Below are 24368 nucleotides of genomic sequence, written 5' to 3'. Positions count from 1 at the left end.
ATAATTCTCTATAATGTATAATTAAAGCTCTTCGTATGGGTTTCAGTAGCAACAATGTTACAAATGCCAGTAAAAAGTCTGTTTCCTCTATAAATGGAGTCATAAAGTGTGAGTCCACTCCCTTAGGGCTGAAAATGAAATATGGACAGGAATCCTTATAGAGGACAAAAGAGCAATCTTCCCTGTGACAAAGGAGGATAACCACAGTTTCACATCTGAAAGCAAGGTCTGCTTTACCTTAATAGTAAAATTCACTTTGTCTGCAGCAGGAGCATTTGCTGCACTTGCATGAGGACCTGAGTTCAAGTACCCAGTGTTCAGGTTAAAAGCCAGGTTTGGCCATGTGCACACCTATGACCCACCCCAGCACAGTGAGGAGTGGAAAGAGAACATCATTGGGGTTTCTGGCCTCCAGCCTAGCTCCAGGTTCAAAGAAAGACATGTTTCTGGCCTGCATGTGAACACAGGTGAGTGTACACACACACACACACACACACACACACACACACACACACACACACGCTCGCACGCATGCACGCACGCACATACACACATATACATACACATATACATCATATACATGCACACGCACTTGCATATATACACACTTGCACATACACATGTATGCATGCACACATGCATGCACTCAAGTGCACACACATACACACATATACATGCACACTTATGCACATACTTTCATACGCATGCACACACATGCAAACACACTGGCACCTACACGAGCCCATACATGGGCACATACACAGGCACACATCCACACTCTACCATATACATTCTTTCACACACAAAAGTCGATTTTTCTAAAACAGTAAATCATAATGTAAAAACTGCTATCAAGAGAAGTTAACCGAGTATCCAGTTTTCGTGGGAGCATGTTTGTAATAACAAACTTCTACATCACAAATGCTACTGAACATAAATTCAGCATACAGAAATAAATTCTTACTGATTACTGCATAATACATTTTCGTACATTAAACATTAAACTTGGAGGAGAAATTCACTATATTAATTTTCTGCCTTTAGGTTTGTGTTCTTGGAAATAAGATCTATGGACCCAACGACAGCCTCAGATTGTCCATCTAACCATAGATGTCCTTGAATGTTTGATCCTCCTGTCTCCAGGTTCCCAGTGTTGAGCTATGTACCATCACATCAGTTTATGCAGTGTTGGAGGCTGAAGTCAGGATTTCCAGAACTCCAGGTAAGCCATCTACCAACACAGTGGTGTTCTCAACCTTGCTCCCCAGCTTGCTTCCTTCCTTCCCTCCTTCCTCCTTCCTTCCCTCTCTCTTGATTTACTACCCCAAAACCACCACCTAATTTTGGTAAGATTATCTGCATGTTATAGAAATTAGAAGACAGTCTTCATAGTGATTAAAAGCAAGCATTTTGGAATAGGCTACTTTGGTCAGAAGCCCACCCAGACCATTATACCAGGTCGTATGTAAAACGGTGGTAATTCTAACTTTGTAGGACTAGTTGTAAGATTTTAGTACATCATCATCATCAACAAGAACAACAACAACAATAGCAACAACAACAAGAGGCTCAGAAAAGTGTCCAGTGTGTATGTGGGGTTGTAGCTTTTAGCCCTCACACTGTCACAGAGAAAGAAGAGGGGCCGCAGGAGAATCACCTTTCCCAATGTGAGCAGCTAAAGGAATTCAGGTAGCTTTGTTACAGAAGCAAAATTCTTAGTACTATTTTTTTTTAATTAAGTTTATGTGTGCGTATCTGTGTGTGGTGCGTGCACATGAGTGGAGGTGGCACAGAAGCTAGAAGTGGGTGCCTAACCCTGGGGCTAGAGTTACAGGAGGTTGTAAATGTCCAGCGTGGAGAGGGAGTTCCTACCTCACACTATGCTGCTTGACACTGTACACTGCGACAGTAGGTTTCTGAATTTTTGTTGTGTTCTTGCGGTGCTGCAGATGGAATTCAAGGCCTCATGGTAGGCAAGTTGACCATCTCTGAGCTGCACACCCTGACTCTGCAAGCATTTTTACGGGGTTTCATTCTGACCTCTCCATTTTAAAGAGCTGAAAACCCTACACACTAGATAGTGCATACACGGCACAGTGGGCGCTACCTGACAGGAATGTATAGGTTTTAAAACAGTCAAGGAGACACCGAAGACAGCACACAACCCCAAGTGTGAACATTCCCTTCACTCTGTCTGTACAACGCGGCACAAAAATAGGGAGTTTCTCAGGCAGACAGAGACACTATTAACAGAAGAAGGGAGAAAGAGTCAACATATGTGAAGGGATCTTGGGGTTCTCTGGTAGGTGGGAAATGTTAGCATTCCTTCTAGGGTCCACCCCACAGTTACTTGGCAACAGCCAGGTATGGCTGGCATACTATAAAAGGGGTTATTTGCCCCTTCCTCTCTCTCCTACTCTCTTATTCTCTCTGACTCTCTTCTCTCCCTGACCCCTTTCTCCCCCTCTCCACATCTCCCCTCCACACTCTCCAGTGTTCCCAGGTGGCCTCTCCTCTCTCTGTCTCTCTCTCTGTCTCTCTCTCTGTCTCTCTCTCTGTATCTTTCTCTCTCTCATTGTCTCTATCTCTCTGTGTCTCTATGTCTCTGTCTCTCTGTCTCTGTCTGTCTGTCTGTCACTCTTCCCTTCCCAACTGTTGTTTCTCATGCTCTAAATAAAGTCTATTCTATACTAACCCGTCCTATGGCTAGTGCATCGGGGGAAGAGATGTGTCGGCGTGGGCCCTGCCAAGGCACCCCCCTCACCTCATCATACCTGGCTCTATCAAACATATCCTGCTCCTTTCTTAAAATAAAACACAACAGAAAGCCTATATAGAACAATGACCATTTCCTGGTGACTGGTGGATCTTCCTCCTTCATATGCCCAAAGTTTTCAATAGTTATGGGGTATTCTCTATACTACGTATTTCATCATGTACTGGAAAGGAGGAATAAAAGCTAATGTCATTTGAATTACTTTAAATATACTCTAGGATAAAGATGGGAGATACGTGCATGTGAACACACACACACACATACACACACACACACACACACACACACACACACACACACACACACACACACACACAAGATTAGGCTTCTAGAGCCAAGCTGAAGAAGCTGGTAGCTCTAGATGAAAGCAGATAAGCTTTATCAGTTACATTAGGGTAATAACCACCTTCTTCTGACATCACCGTGGCCTTAAACCACCCATAATTCATAGCTGTATGGTGATATAACTGTCCATGAGTGAAATCACAATTCATATATCCTTTTTCAGAAGTAACATTGCATCCAAACACACTTTTGGCCAGAGAATGAGTTCAAAACAATTAAAGCACAGCAGCTCACACTGCACTACATTACATCAATAAATGAGTGATGTATCTTTGACTGATGAATGCAGAGTTAGGTAACCCCTGTGTATGTGGCATGTCTGTTTGAAGCCTGAAGTCTAATTTCAATATAAATTTAACTACAGCATCATTACCATCATAAAAATAGTTTATTAAACATTACAATGTATACAGCCTTGATTGAGAAAAGCTAATGTGTTTGTTCTAACCATAATCAATGGATTTGGGACCTTTAAGGTAAAAGGCAGTCAGGTAACTAGGCTGAGTCTTCAAATGCTTCATTTTAAGATAAAGTAAATGGTTGTCGACACTGAGGTATCCAATTAAATCCTTGTCTGTTTGTGAATAAGCTCTTAGGGATCAACAACATAGAATCTCTGGCAGCTGACACATAGTATGGCTGAAAGCTCCTATTCCACCAGCTTGAAGAGAAGTCCTAGGGGCTATGTCTGTCTGTCTACTATCTATAGAGAGAGAGAAGGATTGGAGGGAGAGAGGAAGACAGAAGTGGAATCTATCTATCTATCTATCTATCTATCTATCTATCTATCTATCTATCTATCTATCTATGTGTCTATCATCTATCTAAATCCATCCATTTAACTATCATCTATCTATCTATCTATCTATCTATCTATCTATCTATCTATCTATCTAATCATCTATCTAAATCCATCCATTTATCTATCATCTGTCTGTCTGTCTATCTATCTATAGACATAAAGAGGGAAAGGAGGGAGAGAGGAAGAAGTGGAATCTATATATTATCTGTCTGTCCATCCATGCACCCATCTATCTGTACATCTGTCCATCCATCTATCCATCAATCTATAGAAATGTTCCTTTTCTATCAGTCATTCTGCTGTAGTCACCATTTATCTGAAGAAGATTCATTTCAAGATCCCCCAGTGAGTCTCTAAAATTACAAACAATACTGAACTCTATTTCCACATACATATGATTTATTTCTGTTCATAAATTAAGCAGAGTAAGAATTATCAACAGTAACTGTTGATGAGAGAATAACTAACCCAATATTCTACAATAAAAGTTACATGAATGTGGTCCTTTTCTTTTTCAAACTGTAATGCTGTCAGTCACCCCTCTGTGATGACGTGAGATGACACAACAGCTATTAGAGGAGAAGAGAGATGTAGGCCCTGGGGTAGAATATCAGACTATTAGGGAAGGGCAGATTGAAGAAACCCTGCAATACCCTGACAGTTGACCTGAGAACCAAACAGCTATCTAGTTACTGTGGGGAGGAAGCATATGCCGTATTGATACTTTGAACAAAGAAAAAACCGAATCCTGGGTTACAGTATGGAACTGGACTGCTTAGAGCAACACACAGTTTAAAACACACAAGTTGCTTATTTGAGGGACCTTTGTATTTAACATGTTTGGGCAGTGAGTGATTGAGATTAAAGACAGTAATACCCTGGATGCAATGAACAATTTCGGGTCTTTCTTGGGAAATGCCTGTATGTCTAAACTAAACCCTTTACTGCCATGAAGATGACATACGCTCCCCCCCGCCCCCCCTGCCCCGTAGCCACCCTCAGCCGAGAAGGTTCAACACTGTGACAGAAGCCTTCGTACCTGAGGATCCGGGGCGTCGTCATTAGCCTCTGTCACGGTTACGTGTTTGTCAGTGTTTTCATCATCTTGTTCGATTGCTTGAAAAAAATAAAGAAAAACACACATGGCGTCACAAGAAAGTGTCTCAGGAAGGTTTTTCCAGATAACAATGTGTCAGGAAAAAACAATGCTAGATCCATAAAATGCGGATACAGCCCAGCGGGTCATACTGGGCATTCCTCGTGGACCCTGTGCCACCTACTAAGTCAACAGCAGCAGGAATGTTAACTTCAGTCCTCTCCGGCCCACCACATGCTCACGCCATTCCTTTAGTGTTACACTTCAACTCTGGGGCACAGGCCAGCGTGTTAACTCATTTTCACTGAGAGAAGTGTTTTCTAAAATAATTCTTTTAAATGAAAGATTGAACCAGGGGCTTCACATTCTACCCCTTAGCTATAATCACAGGTCACCCAGTCTTTCACTCTTTTTAAAAGTTGAACCAGCATCTCGCTGAAGTTATCGAAGCCTTATACACTGGATTCTGCTGCCTCAACTTCACAAGTAGCTGTGACTGTAAACCCCGTCTGTCTTTCCTCTTTCTCTGTTTTTCTCTTTGTCTCTGTGTGTATGTGTGTGTCTCTCTCTCTCTCTGTGTATGTGTGTGTGTGCTCGTGTGTGTATATGTATGTGTGTGTGTATATGTATGTGTGTGTATGTGTCTGTGTGTGTATGTGTGTATGTGTCTGTGTGTGCTCGTGTATGTGTGTGTGTGTGTGTGTGTGTGTGCGCGTGCGAGTGTCACTGGTATTCTGGGTAGCAAGATAAATGTCTTATTACAAAAGAAACAATACTCTATGGCTGAGTTGACAAACTTAGCACATTGTCACCACAAGATTCCAAGCTCTAGACTCTTGGGTCCACTTCTCCCTTTCCTCAGTGCTTCTTGTCAAATGTTTTATTGCTCTTTCCTCATGGCCACAACAACCTCCTACACAAAGCCCTCATTCCAGCCTCTTATTTATTTGATCCAGAGTGGTGCAACTGCTAAAGTAATCAGTCTCAAATAATATAAATCCAAGTGCCAAGTTCTGGCCTTATCTTAGAAGTCTACTCATTACTGAAGGGATTCCTCCCACTTTCCAGCTTCCTTGGACTCTCTATTCTCACACAGATTATATATATATATATACACACACACATACACCCATACATACACACACACATACACACACATATACATACATATATCTAACTCAACTCTGACCAAAGCTTGGTGACCGGACAGCTTTTTGGTGTGTATATCTGTTTAGTTGAAAACACGAGTGTACTGAGTACATGCTATATGCCTGGCACTGGAGTTATTCTCACAGACAGACAGATAAGCCCCACAAGTATGAGAAACAGTCACCTACACCTACACAACAATAAATATAAGATGAAGTGAGGGCAGAGGAGGTGGCTAAGTGGAAAAAGCCTTTTGCCACCAAGCCTAGGACCGGAGTGGGGTTCCTGCAGTTTGTTGTTTGATTTCCACAGGAGTGTCATGGCAAAACAGCCTTCCCCCTGACACACACACACACACACACACACACACACACACACACTAAATAAATACATAAATAAATGCAATCTTTTAACTAAGATTCCCATATTCATCAGGGAACAGGTAGCAGATCCACTTGGGAGATCACATGACCCAGGGGCCATGGGTGAGTCAGACTGACGGCTGAGCCAACCACCCATGGCAGGACCCAGTGATACCTGACGAATCCGGAGATGGTACAGTACAGAACGCAATAAATTTAGACTAAAGCCAAAGAACAAGGTGGCCACTGAGGAATTTCTAACATTTGTTGCGGATGCTCTTACATTCTGTTTGGTGGACGGTGAGAGATATCATAGCAGCAAGTGGGGACAGAGAGACCAGTCAGGTCTCAGTTACAGGGACCTTCCCTAGAAATGGGATGATGTAGGCCAGGGAGGCAGCAAAAAGATATACATGGAGGATTCAGTCTGTAGTCTTAGACAGAATGGATTCCACCTGATAATGACCTAAATGTGGGAAGAGGTGCAGGAAAGAGATGATGGAAATTCAGCAGTCAGTGACGGTCTTAGCCGATCTTAGCAGAGTCTTGTGGATGCCACACCATGCCTCCTCCTCTCCTTTCCATCTGAAGGATGACAAATGCCTACAACCTCAGGCCTTAATGGCACTCATGGACTCATAATCTGTGGACTTATCAATATTATGCTTTCTGCTGGGCAGTTTTTAGAATAATCATTTCACCCGCTTTTGCTTTTGTCTGACTTTTGTGCCTGCTATGGGATTCTTACCATCAAGCCCGCCTGTAGTGCTCTGCATACAGTATGGCCTTGTAAAAGCAAACTCTTCCCCAACTTCACTATAATCAACAGACCCAAAGAAACCAAATAACAAGGAAGGCCCAAGGTGGATGACTGAGTCTTTCTCAGAAGGAGAAACAAAATAAATATTGGAGGTTGGTTGATGGAAGGAGGGAACTGGGTAGAAGTGGGGCAGGGAGTGGGGTTAGAGGGAGAGATCATACGTAGGGAGAGCAGGGAAGAGAGAAAAGAAATCAGAGGCAGTGTGTGGGGACAATGTCTAGGACATAGCAGAGACCTGGGATGGGGAGAGGGCTCCAGAGGGTTTATGGGGGCAACTCTAGCTGAGACTCCTAGCAGTGGGGAATATGAAGTGATCCTGCCTATAGCCAGGCAGGATTCTCAGTGGAGGGATAAGGACAGCAACCCACTCACAAAACCTTTGACCTAAAATGTATCCTGCCTACAAGATGTACAGGGACAAAAAAACAGCAGAGACTGAGGGAGTGGCCAACCAATAACTGCCCCAAATTAAGACCTATTCTAAAGGCAAGAACCAATCCCCAACACTATTAATGATACTCTGCTATGCTTACAGACAAGAACCTAGCATAACTATCCTCAAAGAGGCTCCACCCAACAGCCAATGGAAAGAGATGCAGAGACTCATACCCAAATGTTAGATAGCGCTTAGGAAGACTTATGGTAAGAACTCTTACCCTGGGAGCAAACTAAGACAGCATGAATGGAAGCTTCCTTTACATGAGGACACAGTTCTTGGGAAATTTTGATTTACTTATTTTCTTTAATTCTTTGAACCTTTATTCTAGATTAATAACTAAGAAAATTAAAACTTTGGAGTATTTTGACCAATAAAGTCATGCTTTTTAAAAAATCATGTTTCTGGGGCCTCGGTGTTTTGTTTTTTTTTTTTTGTTGTTGTTGTTTTGTTTTGTTTTTTTCTCATCTGAGTCAACTAAGATACAGACCATTAAGATTCATTGACTATTTTTTTAAAGTCAGACAGAGTTAATATTGATTTTTTTTAAAAAAGTGTGTGTATTATACACACACACACACACACACACACACACGCACACACGCACACACGCACATGCACACATACACAAACAGTTCTTTTGGGGTGAGTGGTTCAAGAGAGGGTTTCTCTGTTTAACAACCCTAGCTATCCTGGAATTTGCTTTGTAGACCAGGCTGGCCTCCAATTGACAAAGATCCAGCTGCCTCTGCCTCTCTGCTGGGGTTAAAGGTATATAGATTAGCAAACATGCAAACAGAAAGCTTGTTCTCAGCACCAATACAGCATTCCTTTACTCTCATTTATTCATCCATTCTTTCATATTGGGAATTGATCTTAGGGCCTTCTTTACCATGTCTCTTTATCATCAATATCACATTTATTCTCGTATCTTTAAAGATGTCAACTATCTACTGTCTGGTAATGCAATTAAACAACGGAAGTTAGAAAAATGGGCAAAGCAAGTAACTTACCGAAAGGGCAGCCAGAGTGTATCTACATCTAAATGCCAGAGGATAAAGAAAAAGGGAATATCCTAGTCCAGCATATAAATAATCTTAGTTTAAAAAATCTACATGGAATAATCATAACGTTCAGGGTGCATTTAGCCCGTGGTCCACACACGTCACAGGAACAAAACGTATTTATTCTGAGCTTTTAAGGAGTGTGCTCACCACTGAAATCATGCACCCGAAACAAGTAGTTGGAACATTCTAGAGATCCTACAGTGCATGTATATTAATGTCGAAGAATACATTAGGAGAGAACTTCTCTCTTCATGTCTCCTGACAGTGAGGTTAAATCCACGAGGAGGAGGGGGTAGGTTGTTTAGATTCTAGGCTCAATTTTTTCTTATCTGATCAAATAAGGGAAGGCTGAGGGAGAGTTTCTGTACAAATATTGATTCTGGGACGGTGCCTTCCAGCAGGACACGTACACAGGAATGACACTTCTGGGACCAGGGAGGCTAGAGGCCCTGCCTTCTGCCAACACAAACCACCCCCTTATCTCTCCGCACACAGAATCTAAAAGCAAGACACAGCCTTTGAAAATAACTCTTGGCATAACAAAAACACAAGTAGAAGACCCAGAGTATGCACTTTGAGTAGTGAACGTTAGAGGCCACATGAGAACTAACAGTATGTGTGAACTACTTAGCACTAATTCACATAAGAGTATTTAGTTTAAATGTGCCTATTTGTAAATTAGTCAGGAGGGATCCAGAGCTAGAGCTGATAGCTCCCAAGGCTCTTCCTGGCCTGCTGTGATAGCACTTTGTTTTTTTTTTTTTCCTACTAACTTGTCTTTTAGATTATCATGCATGAGTATTGTGCTTATATCATTCTCAACCTTCCCTGATCTCCCTCAATCCCCTTCCATGTGTCCCCTAACTCCTTTTCGAATTCATGACCTCTTCACTTTCTTACACACATATGCACACACACACAAACACACAAACATTACACAAACATACACATACATATACATACAGACACATATATGCACACATACATATACTCAGACACAGAAATACATACACATATACATACACACACATTCATACACATACACAGAGACACATACATAAACGCACATATGTACATATACACATGTACACACATTCATCTACATACATGCATACACATATACACATGCACATACACATTCATACATATATACACAGACACATATACACATAGACACATGTACACAGAGACACACACATACACATGCACACATATTCATATACATACATACACATACATATACACACCTACACATGCACACACACATTCATACACATACACAGAGACACATACAGACATACATGTGTACATTTACACATGCATACACATTCATATACACACACATACATACACATGTACACACATACACATACACACACATTCATACATATATACACACAGACACATATACATATAGACACATGCACAGAGAGACACATGCACACACATTCATACACATACACATATACATATAGACACATATCATATGCATGCACATATTCATACACATACACACATACACACCCATGTACACACACAGACACACACACATACATACATACATACATACATACATACATACATACATACAATTTATGAGTCCATCTAATATTGCTTGTATTTATGTGTGTATGGCTGACCATTTGGGATGCACCCATCTGAGGGTCATCCCTAGAGAAAGCCAATTCTCTTTGTTTATCTCACATACAATATAAACACAGCAGTTGCAGATTGCCTGAAGCGCTTCCTCTTAGATAGGGGTTTGTGATGCTTCCCGCATCCACATTGGCGTGTTGATTGGTGTTTTCATAATGTAATGACGTGAGGAAACGGGACCCATGCATTGTGAGTGGAATCACAAACTGGAGGAGCCACTGTGGAGATCAGTAAGTGTGACGCAGCCACTCCACTCCTGAGCATATGCCCAAAGGACCAGATAGCCTACTCTACAGCTCTGTGCTCTGCCGTGCTCACTACCGCTCTACTTGAACTATCCAGGAAATGGAAACAGTCCAAACGCCCTTCAGCTGAGGAATGGACACTGAAGATGCAGTACCTAGACGTGGTTGTGTCTATATGGGCTGTCAGAAGAAATCTGAAATCACAATCTGTGAGCGAGCAGAGAGAACTGGGAACAGTATGGAAGTGATGTGATCTGGGCCCAGAAAGGCAGTGCTGCCTCTCCTCAGGAACGAGCCTGGCTGGCTTGTGTCCTTTCTTCCTTCCTTCCTTCCTTCCTTCCTTTCTTCCTTCCTTCCTTCCTTTCTTTCTTCCTTCCTTCCTTCCTTCCTTCCTTCCTTCCTTCCTTTCTTCCTTCCTTTCTTCCTTCCTTTCTTTCTTCCTTTCAAGTTTGCCTTTTAATGTATATAAGCGTTTTGTCTACATACATGTATATGTGCCACATGCACGGCTGGTGTTCTTGGAGGCCCGAAAAGGGTGTCATGTACCCTGGAACTAGAGCTATACACAGTTGTGAGCCACTATATAGGTGATGGGGACCCAGCCAATGCTCTCTATACAAGCAGCCATTGCTCTTAAGCACTGATCCATCTCCCCAGCCCCACGGAACATTTCTCTCCTAATAACTTACTATGATAGATGTTAAGGAAAGTCTCCTAGTGACTCCACTAATATTACTTAAACCAGAAGTATAATGATAGCTTTTTGTCTTTTAAATTTTACTTAATTTTTATTTGATGCAGAGTCATGTTGCATTACCTTAGCTGGCCCAGTATTTCCTATGCAGCTCAGGCTGGCCCAGCACTTCCTATGTAGCCCAGGCTGGCCTCTGAATCAGAGCAGTGCTCCTGCTTTATCTCCCTGATGCTGTGATTGCAGTGTCCTTCTCAACAACTTTGTAATGTAAGACCTATACTCACATGGAGCACCTGCACACAGTGGTTAGTGCACCTGCACATAGGTAGTACACCTGCACACAACTGTAGTACACCTGCACACAACTTAGTGCACCTGCACACAGCGGTAGTGCACATGCATATAACTTAGTGCACCTGCACACAGTGGTAGTGCATATGCATACAACTGTAGCACACCTGCACACAAGGGTAGTGCACCTGCACACAGCGGTAGTACACCTGCACACAGTGGTTAGTGCACCTGCACACAGTGGTAGTGCACCTGCACACAGCGGTAGTGCACCTGCACACAGCGGTAGTGCTCCTGCACACAGCGGTAGTGCGCCTGCACACAGTGATAGTGCACCTGCACACAGTGATAGTGCACCTGCACACAGTGGTAGTGCACCTGCACACAGAGGTAGTGCACCTGCACACAGTGATAGTGCGCCTGCACACAGTGGTTAGTGCACCTGCACACAGCGGTAGTGCACCTGCACACAGTGATAGTGCACCTGCACACAGTGGTAGTGCACCTGCACACAGTGGTAGTGCACCTGCACACAGTGGTAGTGCTCCTGCACACAGTGGTAGTGCACCTGCACACAGTGATAGTGCACCTGCACACAGTGGTAGGGCACCTGCACACAGTGATAGTGTGCCTGCACATATAGCTGACATGCTTCTTTTAAAATCAATCAGACTGTGTCTTTTCCCAAAGACATTTACAAGTCAATGAAAACTTTTCCTACAGATAGAAATTCAGCCTTTCAAGTCACATGTGAATGGTCAGCAAAGATAATTCAGGAAAATAAGTTACTGGGCACTTTGCAAAGACTTTAGGATGTGGCAACAGAAGGATCCCTTCTTATTTGACATTTCCTCTTAGAAGGAAGGTCCTTTCATAAAGGGTCTCACTGGACAGTAAGGCTACTAAGGAGCTAGGCAAGTACTGACAGCATCTGTATGGATGAGGAAACATCCAGGGAGGCCCCACTCTAGGCTGCAGGTGTGGCTACCTTTATCTGTGGCCCAGCTACAAAGGTAGCAGTACTGGCCAAACTGCTCACCAGCTGGTCCTTTCTTGGTGTTTTGTTTTTCTGAGACTGTCTGACCTTAGCTCAAGCCATCCTCTTGCCTCTATTTCCTAAGTGCTGGGTTTATTGGCCAGTGATACCACACATGACTGATGTTAATCTGAGAATGGACTCCCTTTCAATCTTGCCCTCTTCGGTGAAATAGGACAGAATGTAGCAGAAAAAAAAATAGAAAAAGAGAGGTTATGTTTAAAATGTATTAGAACTGATATTTTTCACAGATGGGAGCATGATGTGTATGGAATGGAGTCAGGGTCCATTTCTTTGTGTTCTGTGGGCTGTGGACATTAAAATGTTAGGCAAACAGTGCATAGTTTCCAACCACAGGAGGCAGGACCCAGTTCCTCTTTATGTAAATAATGAGCTGTTGTTTTGTACCATCCTGCAGAGGGCTCATAATATTGTTTTAAGGAGGCCCTCCACAACACGCCCTGCACATTCAGCAAGGAACTCTCTCTCTCTCTGGGTGAAGCAGCAGGGTAGCCAGCTGCACCAACACGGGCACGTGTAGCCAACACATTGACACCCGATTCCAAATGCTTGGATCCCTTCTTATCCATAAAAACAAGAGAAGCAGCCACAGACCTTTACTGCAGCAGTGACCATGTTTATTCTAGTGTTGAAATTTGAAAATCAGGGATCAGTATTGGCAGCCTAGTTTCTCCACATGGTATAGTATTATTTCAGTCTGGATACACACACACACACACACACACACACACACACACACACACACACACACAGGTGCTAGCCAGCGATCACCTGCCACACGTCTAACCAATAGTTTTCTCTCTGGCCTGATCTGTTCAGCCTGTAACCCCCTTCTTGAGTCCTTTCATCATCCTGCAGGCCTGCCCTGGCCTCTCCTCTCCCTTTATCTCGTTCTTTAGTAATCATATCTGCTCCTGTGGTTTCAGTTTTCACCACAATGCGGGTTATTCACCAATCTGGGTTTCTATCTGTCTTGCCCTGTGCGGCCCAGGCCCACGTTGTCAATCATACACTGAATCCCTGCGTTTTCATACAACAGGACATCAGCGATGGGCAAACTCCTACAGCAGGTGTAGGGGCACAGCCCTTGTCCTCAGGAGTGAGCTACTTCATAAGGCAGAAGGACACTGAGATCTGGGTTACACGCACTGCCTTTGCACTGTGATCTTGGTGAGATCTCGGGGAGTGGAACCTTTATGAGGTTAGACTGGATGTGGGTCACTTAGGCTACTACGGCCTGCCCTTGAAGGATATAGCAGGACTCCAGCCTTCCCCTTCTTCTCCCTCCTAGCTCCTGGACAGAAGTAAGCAATTTCCCTGTTTCGTAAACTTCCACCATGATGAACCGCCCCACAATCAATTGGCAGTGGAGCCAACTGATCATGACTGAAACCTCAAAAACCTATGGACTAAACTGAGCCCTTTGTCTTTCTAAGTTAACTTCAGTGACAGAAAACTGACTGCCAAAGGCCCGAGGAACGCAGAGGCCATTTTACAGCGTCCGAAGGAATATGAACGAGGTGAAATGCAGTCCTTATAACAAATGTGCGCCACTCAAGATTTTGGCACGTGATGACCTCTCAGTGTGGAAGCTTCCACTAGCTTTTCCCACCTCCCTCTGTAGGATCTGGGCCGCGGTGCCCAGCCCCTGGTGACAGGCTAATAACCATGCCTTTTCATGCCAGCACCTTAAATATCTACTCAGCACCTATGCAGTAGGCAAGTGAGGAACTGAGTTTCCACTGACAAAAGGGTATATTATCACACCTTGGAACTTACCATTTTTCCTTTCTTTTTTTTTTTTGAATCACCTAATTTAGTAGTTTTGTCAAAAAAATTTTAAAAAGGTACCTTCTTTAAAAAAATATTGAGATGATAAAACTATACTTGCATGCATGGTTTTCTGATACCCTTGTCTGACATGGTTTCTGAGAGTTAAATTACATTCACGTAAAAAAAAAAAATCATGTCCAAACTACGGAACATGCTGTGTGCGATTTGGTCCCATAATGACCACCAACCATCCCCATGCTGGCAAGACTGGAGCTGCCTCACGGCTCTCAACCAACGCAGTTCCTGATGACATACGGTGCAGCAGACAGAGTTTGGACATTTCCTGTGGGTAAGGCCTATCCTTGTCCAAAGCAGGCTCCACTCGCATGGCAACAACCACATGCTTCTTTGTGCAGAGGTCCATTTGAAGAGAGAAGGTGCTCTCCCTATCCCCGTGAGGTGGTAGAGCAGATAGAGGCCTGGCCTGATTCCTTCATCCCTTCAGCCTGACTCCATGCACTCTTAGACTATCCTCACTTAACAGATGAAGAAGCTTAGCCCCAAGAGGATAAATCGCCCCAGAATGGTGCAGGGAACCAGTGAAGGAGACAGTCTATTGCTGAAAATGAGTAACAATGAGGCTAGACATAAAGGAAACAAGGGAGTAGGGTGAGTTGGGTCGGGTACCGCCAGTGGTCTAAACGAGAATGGACCTGAACTATCTACCAAGAGTTTAAGTTGTAAAAATTAAAGCTATAATGACCTAATCTTTTTTTAAGTGCCCCTACCCCAAACCCTCCCCCTGCCTCTTGAACCACAGATTCAGTTAGACCAGATGAATGCATGTTGCATGGCTTTCCAGCACAGGCAGGCAGAAGTCTCCCAGAATCGGTCAAGACAATACTGGGCAGAGAGGAGACTTAAGCAGCGTTTGCTGGGGCCAGCAGCACATCCCGCACGTGCTCTGCGCTCTGCACACTTGACCGGCAGAGTCCCAGCTCCAAGCACAGCTCTCTTGCTAACTGTTTTGTTCACTTGGTTCTAAGGTATTACATCTTTGTCTCTCTGCCAAGACTCCTATAACTACCTTCTTTTTTTACTTTGTAAGAGGTTTTTTTTTTTTTTTTTAACAATGTTTATTTCTAAGATGTATTAAGTCCAGTTAATGGAAGCTATTCAACGGAAAAAAAAGATAATGTCCCTAGAAGAAAGAGTATTACATGCCAGGCTCTTAATGAGAGCATAAATATTTACCCCATTTGCCAGACCAATAAAGAAGTAATCTGTACCCAATCCATGTAAATAACCTATTTCCTTGCTATGTTTACCAGAACGTGCACTAGAGAAAAGAAGGGTTGGGAGTTTTTGTTAATAACTCAGGCTTCATTCAACTTTTATAAAAGAACAAGAGTCAAGCAGCCCCGAGTTACAAATTTTCTTTTAAATTTTTCTTGAGAGGCAGAACACTTGAGGCTTTCTGAAGTGCCTTTCAAGGATGTGCTCTGGTCAGGGGACAGACGGAGGCCAATCCGCTATAATCTCATGGTGCAGGAGACAGCCAGATATGATTCTGAGACACTGTAAAGTGCCCATTCATTTTAAAAGATCCTAGAGCACTCTATCACTCTATATAATTTCTCCCCGGGATTAAACTCTCAAAGATTTATCTCAGCTAGTAAAAGAAAGACGATTTCTAGGCCTAAGTATGACAGCACAAAGCAATGTACTTTATGCTATTCCATTTACCCGCCAACAAGGCCCAGGGGTGTACGCTTTGAGTTCCATTTCACAGAATAAGAAATGAGCCTCTGGAAATCACTAAGTCACACTGCCCGGAGCTGGGGCCCCCTGGATTGCTCTCCACAGCTACATAACCATGCCTTCAAGACAGCAAGCTAGAAGCCAAGCATGTGAGATCTCCATCGCACCCCCTGGTTAACTAAGGGGTTATCCACATTATCCACATTAGCATATATTAATTGTATAACATAACTGTCATTATACTTTACACGCAGATAAATAATATGCCGGCTATATTCGATTTCCTATTATCCTTTGTGCTTTAAAGGTCTGTTTGTTTATCATGCATACAGTATTCTGCCTGCATGGAAGAAGACGGCATTGGATCCCCATTACAGATGGTTGTGAGTCACCATGTGGTGGCTGGGAATTGAACTCAGGACCTCTGGAAGAACAGCCAGCGCTCTTAACCTCCCAGCCATCTCTCCAGCCACCTGTTAACCCTTTCTTATCTCTCCTCCCTTCCCTCTGGTCCTCGTCTCAGTCCTCCTTTTATTTTTGTGTCTAGATTGCACATATGAGAAAAGGCATGTATGTGTATTACATATACACAGTATTCTGCCTGCTTTGTGCCTAAAATGGCGGAAGAGGGCATCAGAACCCAGATCTGCATATGAGGAAAGGCACCTATATCACCCCTGTCCTTCTCGACGTGAGTGTCTCTACTTGTATGCACTTCCTTTCATATTATTATTTTTTTTACTGTTTGAGATGTTCATAATCCATATACTGTACTTTGATTAAACACACGCCCATTCCCTCCCCAATCCTCACAACCACTTTCCCTCCCAACTTCATGGGCCCTTTTTAAAAACCTGCGGAATCCACTTGACGCTTCCCGTGTACATGGGGTACACATCCACTAGAGCATGGGTAACCTCTTGGCGGTGGCATCACTGAAGTGAAGAGGGTCTCCTCCTCCCAGTAGCCATCGGTTGCTAAGAGCTTCCCAACAGGAGCAAGACTTCACCAGCCCCTCCTGCTACACGTGCTAGAATTTTTGTTGGTTTGATCGCCTAATAAGCCTTCATGGCCTTCATGTGCAACTGACGAAGCCAGAAAATCCCATTTCTTCCACTCACTGATTCTGGTGCTTATAATCTCGATGCCCCCTCTTCCGCAATAACCCCTGATCCCCGAGGGTGTGATTTTAGAAATACCATTTCAAGCCAACCATCCCAGTCTCTTGTTTTTGGTAGGCTAAGCAGTTTTAAGTTTCCATATTAATCACCGTCTACTGCAAAAACGAGCTTCTCTGGTAAGGTTTGAGAGATGTACTAATCTATAGGCATCAAGATAAGAACTCAGTTTAATACTATGCCCATTTAGCAGAATAATAGGGCTAAATTCTTCCCTAGCATTGAGACATGGGTTTTGGCTCACTTAATGGTAGCAGGCATGAGTTCGGTCTTACGAGTGGGATTTGAATCCAGTTTAAAAAAAAAATTGGTTGATAATTCCCACAACAGAAGTGCCAGTTTGCACCAGCGGGCATAGCATTATTCTATGTTTCTTTATGGTGTGTGTGTGTGTGTGTGTGTGTGCGCGCGCGCGCATATCTGTGTGTCTGTGTATGTGTGTGTTGTATGTGTGTGTGCTGTGTATGTGCATGTGTCCTGTATGTGCATTTGTGGTGTATGTGTGTATGTGTGGTGTATGTATGTGAGTGCATATCTGTGTGTCTGTGTGTGTATGTTTTCTCACATTTCTTTATTCATCTATTGATGAGAATTTGAACCTGGCTCTATAATAAGGCTACCATAAATAATACAGCGATAAACATATATGCATAAGCACCTCCTAAGTAAGCTGACTCAGCGTCCCTATGGTATACATTGAGACGTGACATGGCTGGATGGTATGGTATTTGCATTTTTAGTTCATCTTTTTTCTTTTTTTAGGACTCACATACTGGTTTCCATCCTGGCTCTATCTATGTTTCCTTTAGTATTGTATTGTATAAGGACCCCTTCTCTACCCCTACCCCCAACACACTCTTCATTCTTGCTAGCACTTGTTATCTTCTGGTTGTGTTTATATTTGATGGCAGGGATGGGGTCCTTGCTAATGCATTCCAGTACTGGGCCAAGAAGTTGGATATTTTCATTTATTTGTTGGATATTTTCATTTATTTGTGTTGGATATTTTCATTTATTTGTTGGATATTTTCATTCATTTCATTTATTTTATTTTTTTCAGAACTGTTTACTTCATTTGCCAACTTACTTATTGGGTTCTTTGTTTTGTTGGTGCTTTTTTTTTTCCTTTTTTTTTTTTAACTTCCTTATAATATTCTAGGCATTTCTCCTCTATCAGACGCATAGCAAAGATCACTTCCCATTCTGTGCACTGTCTCTTCACTCTGGTAACTGCTTCCTTTACAACATATAAGGTTTTCATGTCATGTAATGTCATTTATGAGTTCTTGTGTCTACTGTGCTATTGGGATTGTTTCTGGAAACTCCCTTTTTCCTTCATCTTTGAGTGTTTTTCTCTATCAACTGGCAAGCTGAGGGTCGTACATTAAGGCCTTTGATTCATTTTAATTGATTCTTGTGCAGAGTGAGAGTAGAACACCTAGTTTTATTCTTCTATATGTGGATCCAGTTGACCAGAACCATTGTTGCTGTCTTTTCTCCAACGCATATTTTGGTAACTTTGTTCAGAATCAGGTGGCTACTGCTCGACTAGTCCTGGCTCATTTTGCTTTCATAAGAACTTTGGAGTTATTTGTCTTATTTATATGAAGAATTGAAATTTTAACTAGGAGTACATAGACTACTCCCTATGACAGCGTGGCCATTTTCACAATATTAACTGTCTCTCTTTGACATCAGAGCTCTTTCATCTCCTAAAGTCTTCCTCAATTTCTATTTTCAGTTTTTCTCATCTTCATTGTAGGAATCTTTTACATCCCTGGTTGTTCCTTTTCCTTTCCGAGAGTAGACAATCAGTATTTTCAGATTACAGCATTAAAACCCTCTGGTACCTCTGTCACATGTTCTCTTTTTGGGCTGTCAATAACTGTACTGGTAAATCATTCCACTAATGTCACAGTGGAACCCCAAATTACCCCAGAGGTCCTTATGCTTATAAACATAAGCAATGATATCATATGGACCAATAAATAAATAAAACAAACAAATGGCAAAGGACTATGTAAGAAGAGTCCAGAAAGGATGTGAAAACATTTCTTGCCCCTCACCTAAACCTCTCCTGCTAGAATAGAAAGGAGAGGTCATTTGCTCTACAACTAGGAAAAACAGGAACAGATCCATAGTACTTCTGGAGGATTTCATTAAGCTGCTTTGACTCACCAAGATTCAACGTCACCACTGCCTGAAGGGAAAAGAGAGCAGTAACACAATGCAGGGTGAAGCATGTAACCAGAGACCGTGACTTGTAAGCAGCTAATGCTTTCTCTTTGGCATTGTCTTCTGTGAATGGGATCCTTTTCCCTAGTCAGATCCACCTACCACTGGAATGAAGTCACGGCTCACACGCGCAAAGGCAAAGTCACTGATGTCACATCCCCTCACCAAGACAGAAATCTTCATCACAGCAGCACAATTCTGAAAGGACCATATCTGGAGACATTATCATCCTTCACACACCAAGAACTAGCTGTGTCGGACCCAGAACTCAGACTCTCCTCAGGAAAGGCCACGAGTTGTTCCCACAATGGAGGAAATTAGAAAATGGCATGCTGGAAAAGCTCAGGGCTGCCACAGATTGCTTCCTGTGGACAGTGGGGAGGAACATGATAACAAGAGTTGTAAGTCAATACTCCTGTCCTTGCAGGGCTGGGGCCTGCAGTGAGGCCAGGAAGATGGCTCAGAAGATACCACCTACAGGGAACATTAACTTCCAGAGATGGCTTCAGATCCATCTACTGGCCAGCTTAGAGTAACAACATTGAGATAGTGAGGACGTAGACTTTAATTTTCTGGAATTTTTCTTTCTCAAGACGTTTCTACTTGTGTCAGGAGTGGGGACAGGTTGAGCTCCACACAACAACTCTTGGGCAGGGTAGCCAGGAAGGCCCAGAATGCTGGCAGGCTGAAGCAGTCCCTGCTCTTCACTGTGGAAGCAGCTACTGGTGTGGCCTCCACATGGGCATCCGTCAACAACTCCTGCGTGCCAGGAACTGAATAATCTAGGAGGGGGATTAACCAGCCGCAGGCGGGCAGGAGCTACATCCTGAACAAACTGCCTGCCAGCATCCCCAAAAGAATGCAAGTCAGAAACTGCAAGCGTACTGCTCACTGCAGTGGGTGGCAGACAGTGAGGGCCATGAAGCTGTTCTCAAAACTAAAATATCACTGTATTTCACTGTGATGAGAAACTGAGAATTTATGCTACCCTTGTATAGAGTTACTATCAGAACTTTAATGGCTCGTGAGAAAAAAAATTATAATCTCTTAAGATTTCCAAAATATGTTTGAAGACAAAAGTTTTGATGAGGCATTGGTTATTCGCCCAAGCTAAATTGTAGTTTAAATTTGAATTATAGCAGTAACAAGTATATGTTTTGCAGGATAAGATGAGATATTTTGATACATGCATGCACTGCAGAATGATTGCATGTCATTGCACACTCACTGTTAATTACATCTGGGAAGACTAGTTTCAGGGTATTGGACTGTACATCTGGAGATGTTCAAGGCCCTTTTAATAAAATGGTATTTGCTCATTTATAACCTATATAGATCCTATCATATACTTTTATGGACTGCTGTAATAAATAGCCAGCACAGTGCAAATGTAATATAAACATATTATAAAATAAACTGTTGCTAAGCTATTCTTTTCAGAGAACAAGGGAGAAAATGTCTGCACACATCACATATACAGTCACAGTCGGCCTAACTAAACTTGCAAGAATAGGTAAAGTGCACACATCCAGGAAACACTCGCTGAAGAACAGTGGATTTCTATGAGGTGAGAGGAGTCTACAGCATGATTTGCTTACATATCACCTCGTTCATATGTATTCAGTACTGATTTGGTCTCTGTGTGAGAAATCCAAGCTGTGCCTTGTGAAAACTCTTGGAATCAACCATGTGTTTGTCTATGGTTGACTGAATCTAGAGTGTGGAAGGACAGCTTGTAGGGACACAAGACACCGTGGAATGATTCTAGCAAGCCAACATAGCCCCTCCCTTCCTTATCACTTTATGGTAATAATAATTAAAGATCTATCTTAAGCAATTCTGAAATCTACAGTATGTGTTAATTAACTTGGTCACCAGTCGAGACAGAGAGAGGGGAGAAGCCATGGTAGGTCATGTTAAGATTCTGCTCTGTGTATTTACAGGTTGTTATAAATGTCCTCAAGGGATGGATGGTACTGGGCTTTGTATGTTTAAGTGGGCAATTATGTCTTACCAATTGGATCTAAGATTATTGTGTTGTGTGTTCTTTTATGTGAGGGTTTGAGTGTAGGAAAGTGTGCGGATGGGATGTGTTTCCGCCAAGATATCAAGCAGATATCATGGGACACCGCGGTGCGGACCAAGCGGGGTAGAAGACAATTACTCTTTTTTATTTTTATATATATATTTTTTTTGGTTCTTTTTTTCCGGAGCTGGGGACCGAACCCAGGGCCTTGCGCTTCCTAGGTAAGCGCTCTACCACTGAGCTAAATCCCCAACCCCCTTATTTTTATATTTTTACAACAACAGATGGTGAGCCAAGGTTTTGGGCAAGAATCCACTAGTAGTCCTGAGAGTTGAGAGAAAGTTTTTTTCTTTTTTTTTTTTTTTTTGGTTCATTTTTTTCGGAACCACTTAGCTAAATCCCCAGCCCAAGTTTTTATTTTCTAAGTAAGAGGAGGCAGGCGCCATGTTAAGTCATGTGATATCTTAAGCGCGGGAATTCAAACAAAGAAAGGGGAAGCCACCTGGGCTGGCAGGCTGTAGGTCCCCTGCTGTGTGATAAGTAATGGCAGCTCAGAGAGTCAGAGATTAAAAGCTGCTTTTCAAAGAAAGTTGTTTAGAAAGTCTTTCCAGATACTCATATTCTTTTTAACGTGGGCTCCACGGGAATTTTGGGATGAAATCCTAGTTAGACAAGCTACTTCTTAATTATAGGTATTATTAAAAGGTGATTGAGTTTGTTTTTAGAAAGAAGAGAGTAAAGAGATTACCTGAATCAGGTGGGGATTTTCATCCACAGTTCAGAACTTAGATAGGGAAAAATTAGTCACTAACTCCAAGTAGAGAGTTGTGATTAATGTCTGTAACACCAGGGAGAGTGAATGCAGGCATATATTTTAGAAGTTATTAAGGTTAAAGAAAAATCTGAGGCTCCGGGTAGGGAGTTTAACAGATTGAGATATTTTGGGCTAATGTCCTGGTTTGATATGTTGCTTATTGATACTGGAATTGATAAAAGGTATTTGGTTTGTTTTATGAATTACTCCACTAAAGGCCATATGGCTCGTTGACGCCGGCTAGCTAGGGTTTGTGGTTACTTTTGATATTTACCACAACAGGAAGCTTGAATTCTCTTAATGTGGGCTCCACGGGAATTTTGGGTTAATTTCCTGATATCACAGAGTATAAAAGCCTATCAGGCTCATTGTTTAGCTTACTTCCTTTTCTAAAAAATTGTTTAATATTCATGATGACTTTGAGTTTTATGGTTGTATTATTACTCTGGGAGAGAGTGCAAGATACAAGCTTTTCTGGTTACAGACTGAGGAACACAGTATTTTGGGAGAAAGATTTTGTCTTTGTGCTTTGTGCTTAAAAAGTGTGATTAGGCTCTGGAAACCTCACAGAGTCATACTGATCAGATTTGATAGAGGTAGACCGCCTGAAAAATTTATTCAGGAGAATCAAACAAAAAGATATCTCGATTCTAAACTTTTGTCTTAAGAGTTGTATTTTACAGAATGTGCCTACTTGGATTCCTGGTCTCAAAGACTTTCAGCTGGGTCCAGTCAGGACACATTGGCTATAGCATTTGCTTCATTCTTCCTACCCCCTACCCCCAAGGATATCTCAACGCCCATAGAGGAGTCATCACCCCAATTCCCGGATTTTGGGGGGCTAAAAATGGTTATCATAAAGTTGTTTTTATGAGGAATTTAAAATTGGTTGTAATTTAACAGGGAGGAATTAGCTAGATTGAGTTGTACAGTCATAATCTCATTTGGTAACTAAGCTGAAATCATATCTTTGCTTTGGTATAGAATTTACTTGTCAAAAGAGTTTAAAAGTACAAGGTTTAGAGCCAGTCCTTCTATTGTCATTACAAACTTCTGAGTTGATTACACCTGTGAGTTAAGATTCAAATAGCAAGGGGTTGGGGATTTAGCTCAGTGGTAGAGCGCTTGCCTAGAAAGCACAAGGCCCTGAGTTCAGTCCCCAGCTCCAGAAGAAAAAAAGAAAAAAAAAAAGATTCAAATAGCAAAGTCATGGCTCTGAGTTTGTGAGAGTACTTTCAAGATAAAATTTAGGATATGGAGACAACAGTCCAGATTGTCTTATATAGACAGATGGTTTTCAAAAACGTCAGAAATCCACAAAATTTGAGATTTAAAGTTATTTATCTTTTGTTGAGACATATCGGCTCCTAACAGTTCCCCTTTGGTGGATTTAACAAAGAATGTGAACATCTCTACCTTCAGGTGAGGCAATACTTTGTGGCTAGGCAGCCACTGGACAAAACTGCCTGTTTCATCTACAGACTAATACTGTCCAGAAAAGGACAAATTATGCAGAACAGTTGACTGATAAACCCTGCCAAGACAGGGTGATCAGCCCTTCAAAATCTGCATTTCAAGAGTCTGTCAGTTGATTTTGGGCCAGAAGGCTGAAGACTTGCGCTCACATGTTGCTAACAGGGGACTGTGCTAGTGGAGATTTGTCTCTACAACCTCTCAGTTCTGGAAGCCATGTTAGGCTTCCTATGTGTATAGATATTTGGTCATTCCCAGATTTCTGACAGGGTTGAAGACATTATAGTCTCATAGCCTATCAGGCTGTTTAAC

At 42.4% G+C, this 24368-nt stretch overlaps 1 protein-coding gene across 1 annotated transcript in view; it reads right to left on the bottom strand.

Annotated features, from left to right (window-relative positions):
* Positions 1–24368, bottom strand: part of Rapgef5 (Rap guanine nucleotide exchange factor 5) — a 234747-nt gene that overhangs the window by 116619 nt on the left and 93760 nt on the right. The window contains exon 8 of the mRNA NM_001395143.1: positions 4963–5039. Coding sequence (NP_001382072.1) covers positions 4963–5039 — 77 coding nt within the window. The remainder of the gene's footprint in view (positions 1–4962; positions 5040–24368) is intronic.

The sequence above is a fragment of the Rattus norvegicus genome, chromosome 6 (assembly GCF_036323735.1).
Source record: "Rattus norvegicus strain BN/NHsdMcwi chromosome 6, GRCr8, whole genome shotgun sequence".
NCBI lineage: Eukaryota > Metazoa > Chordata > Mammalia > Rodentia > Muridae > Rattus > Rattus norvegicus.
Note: the sequence above shows the minus strand (reverse complement) of the source record. Positions and strands in the feature narration are given on the sequence as shown.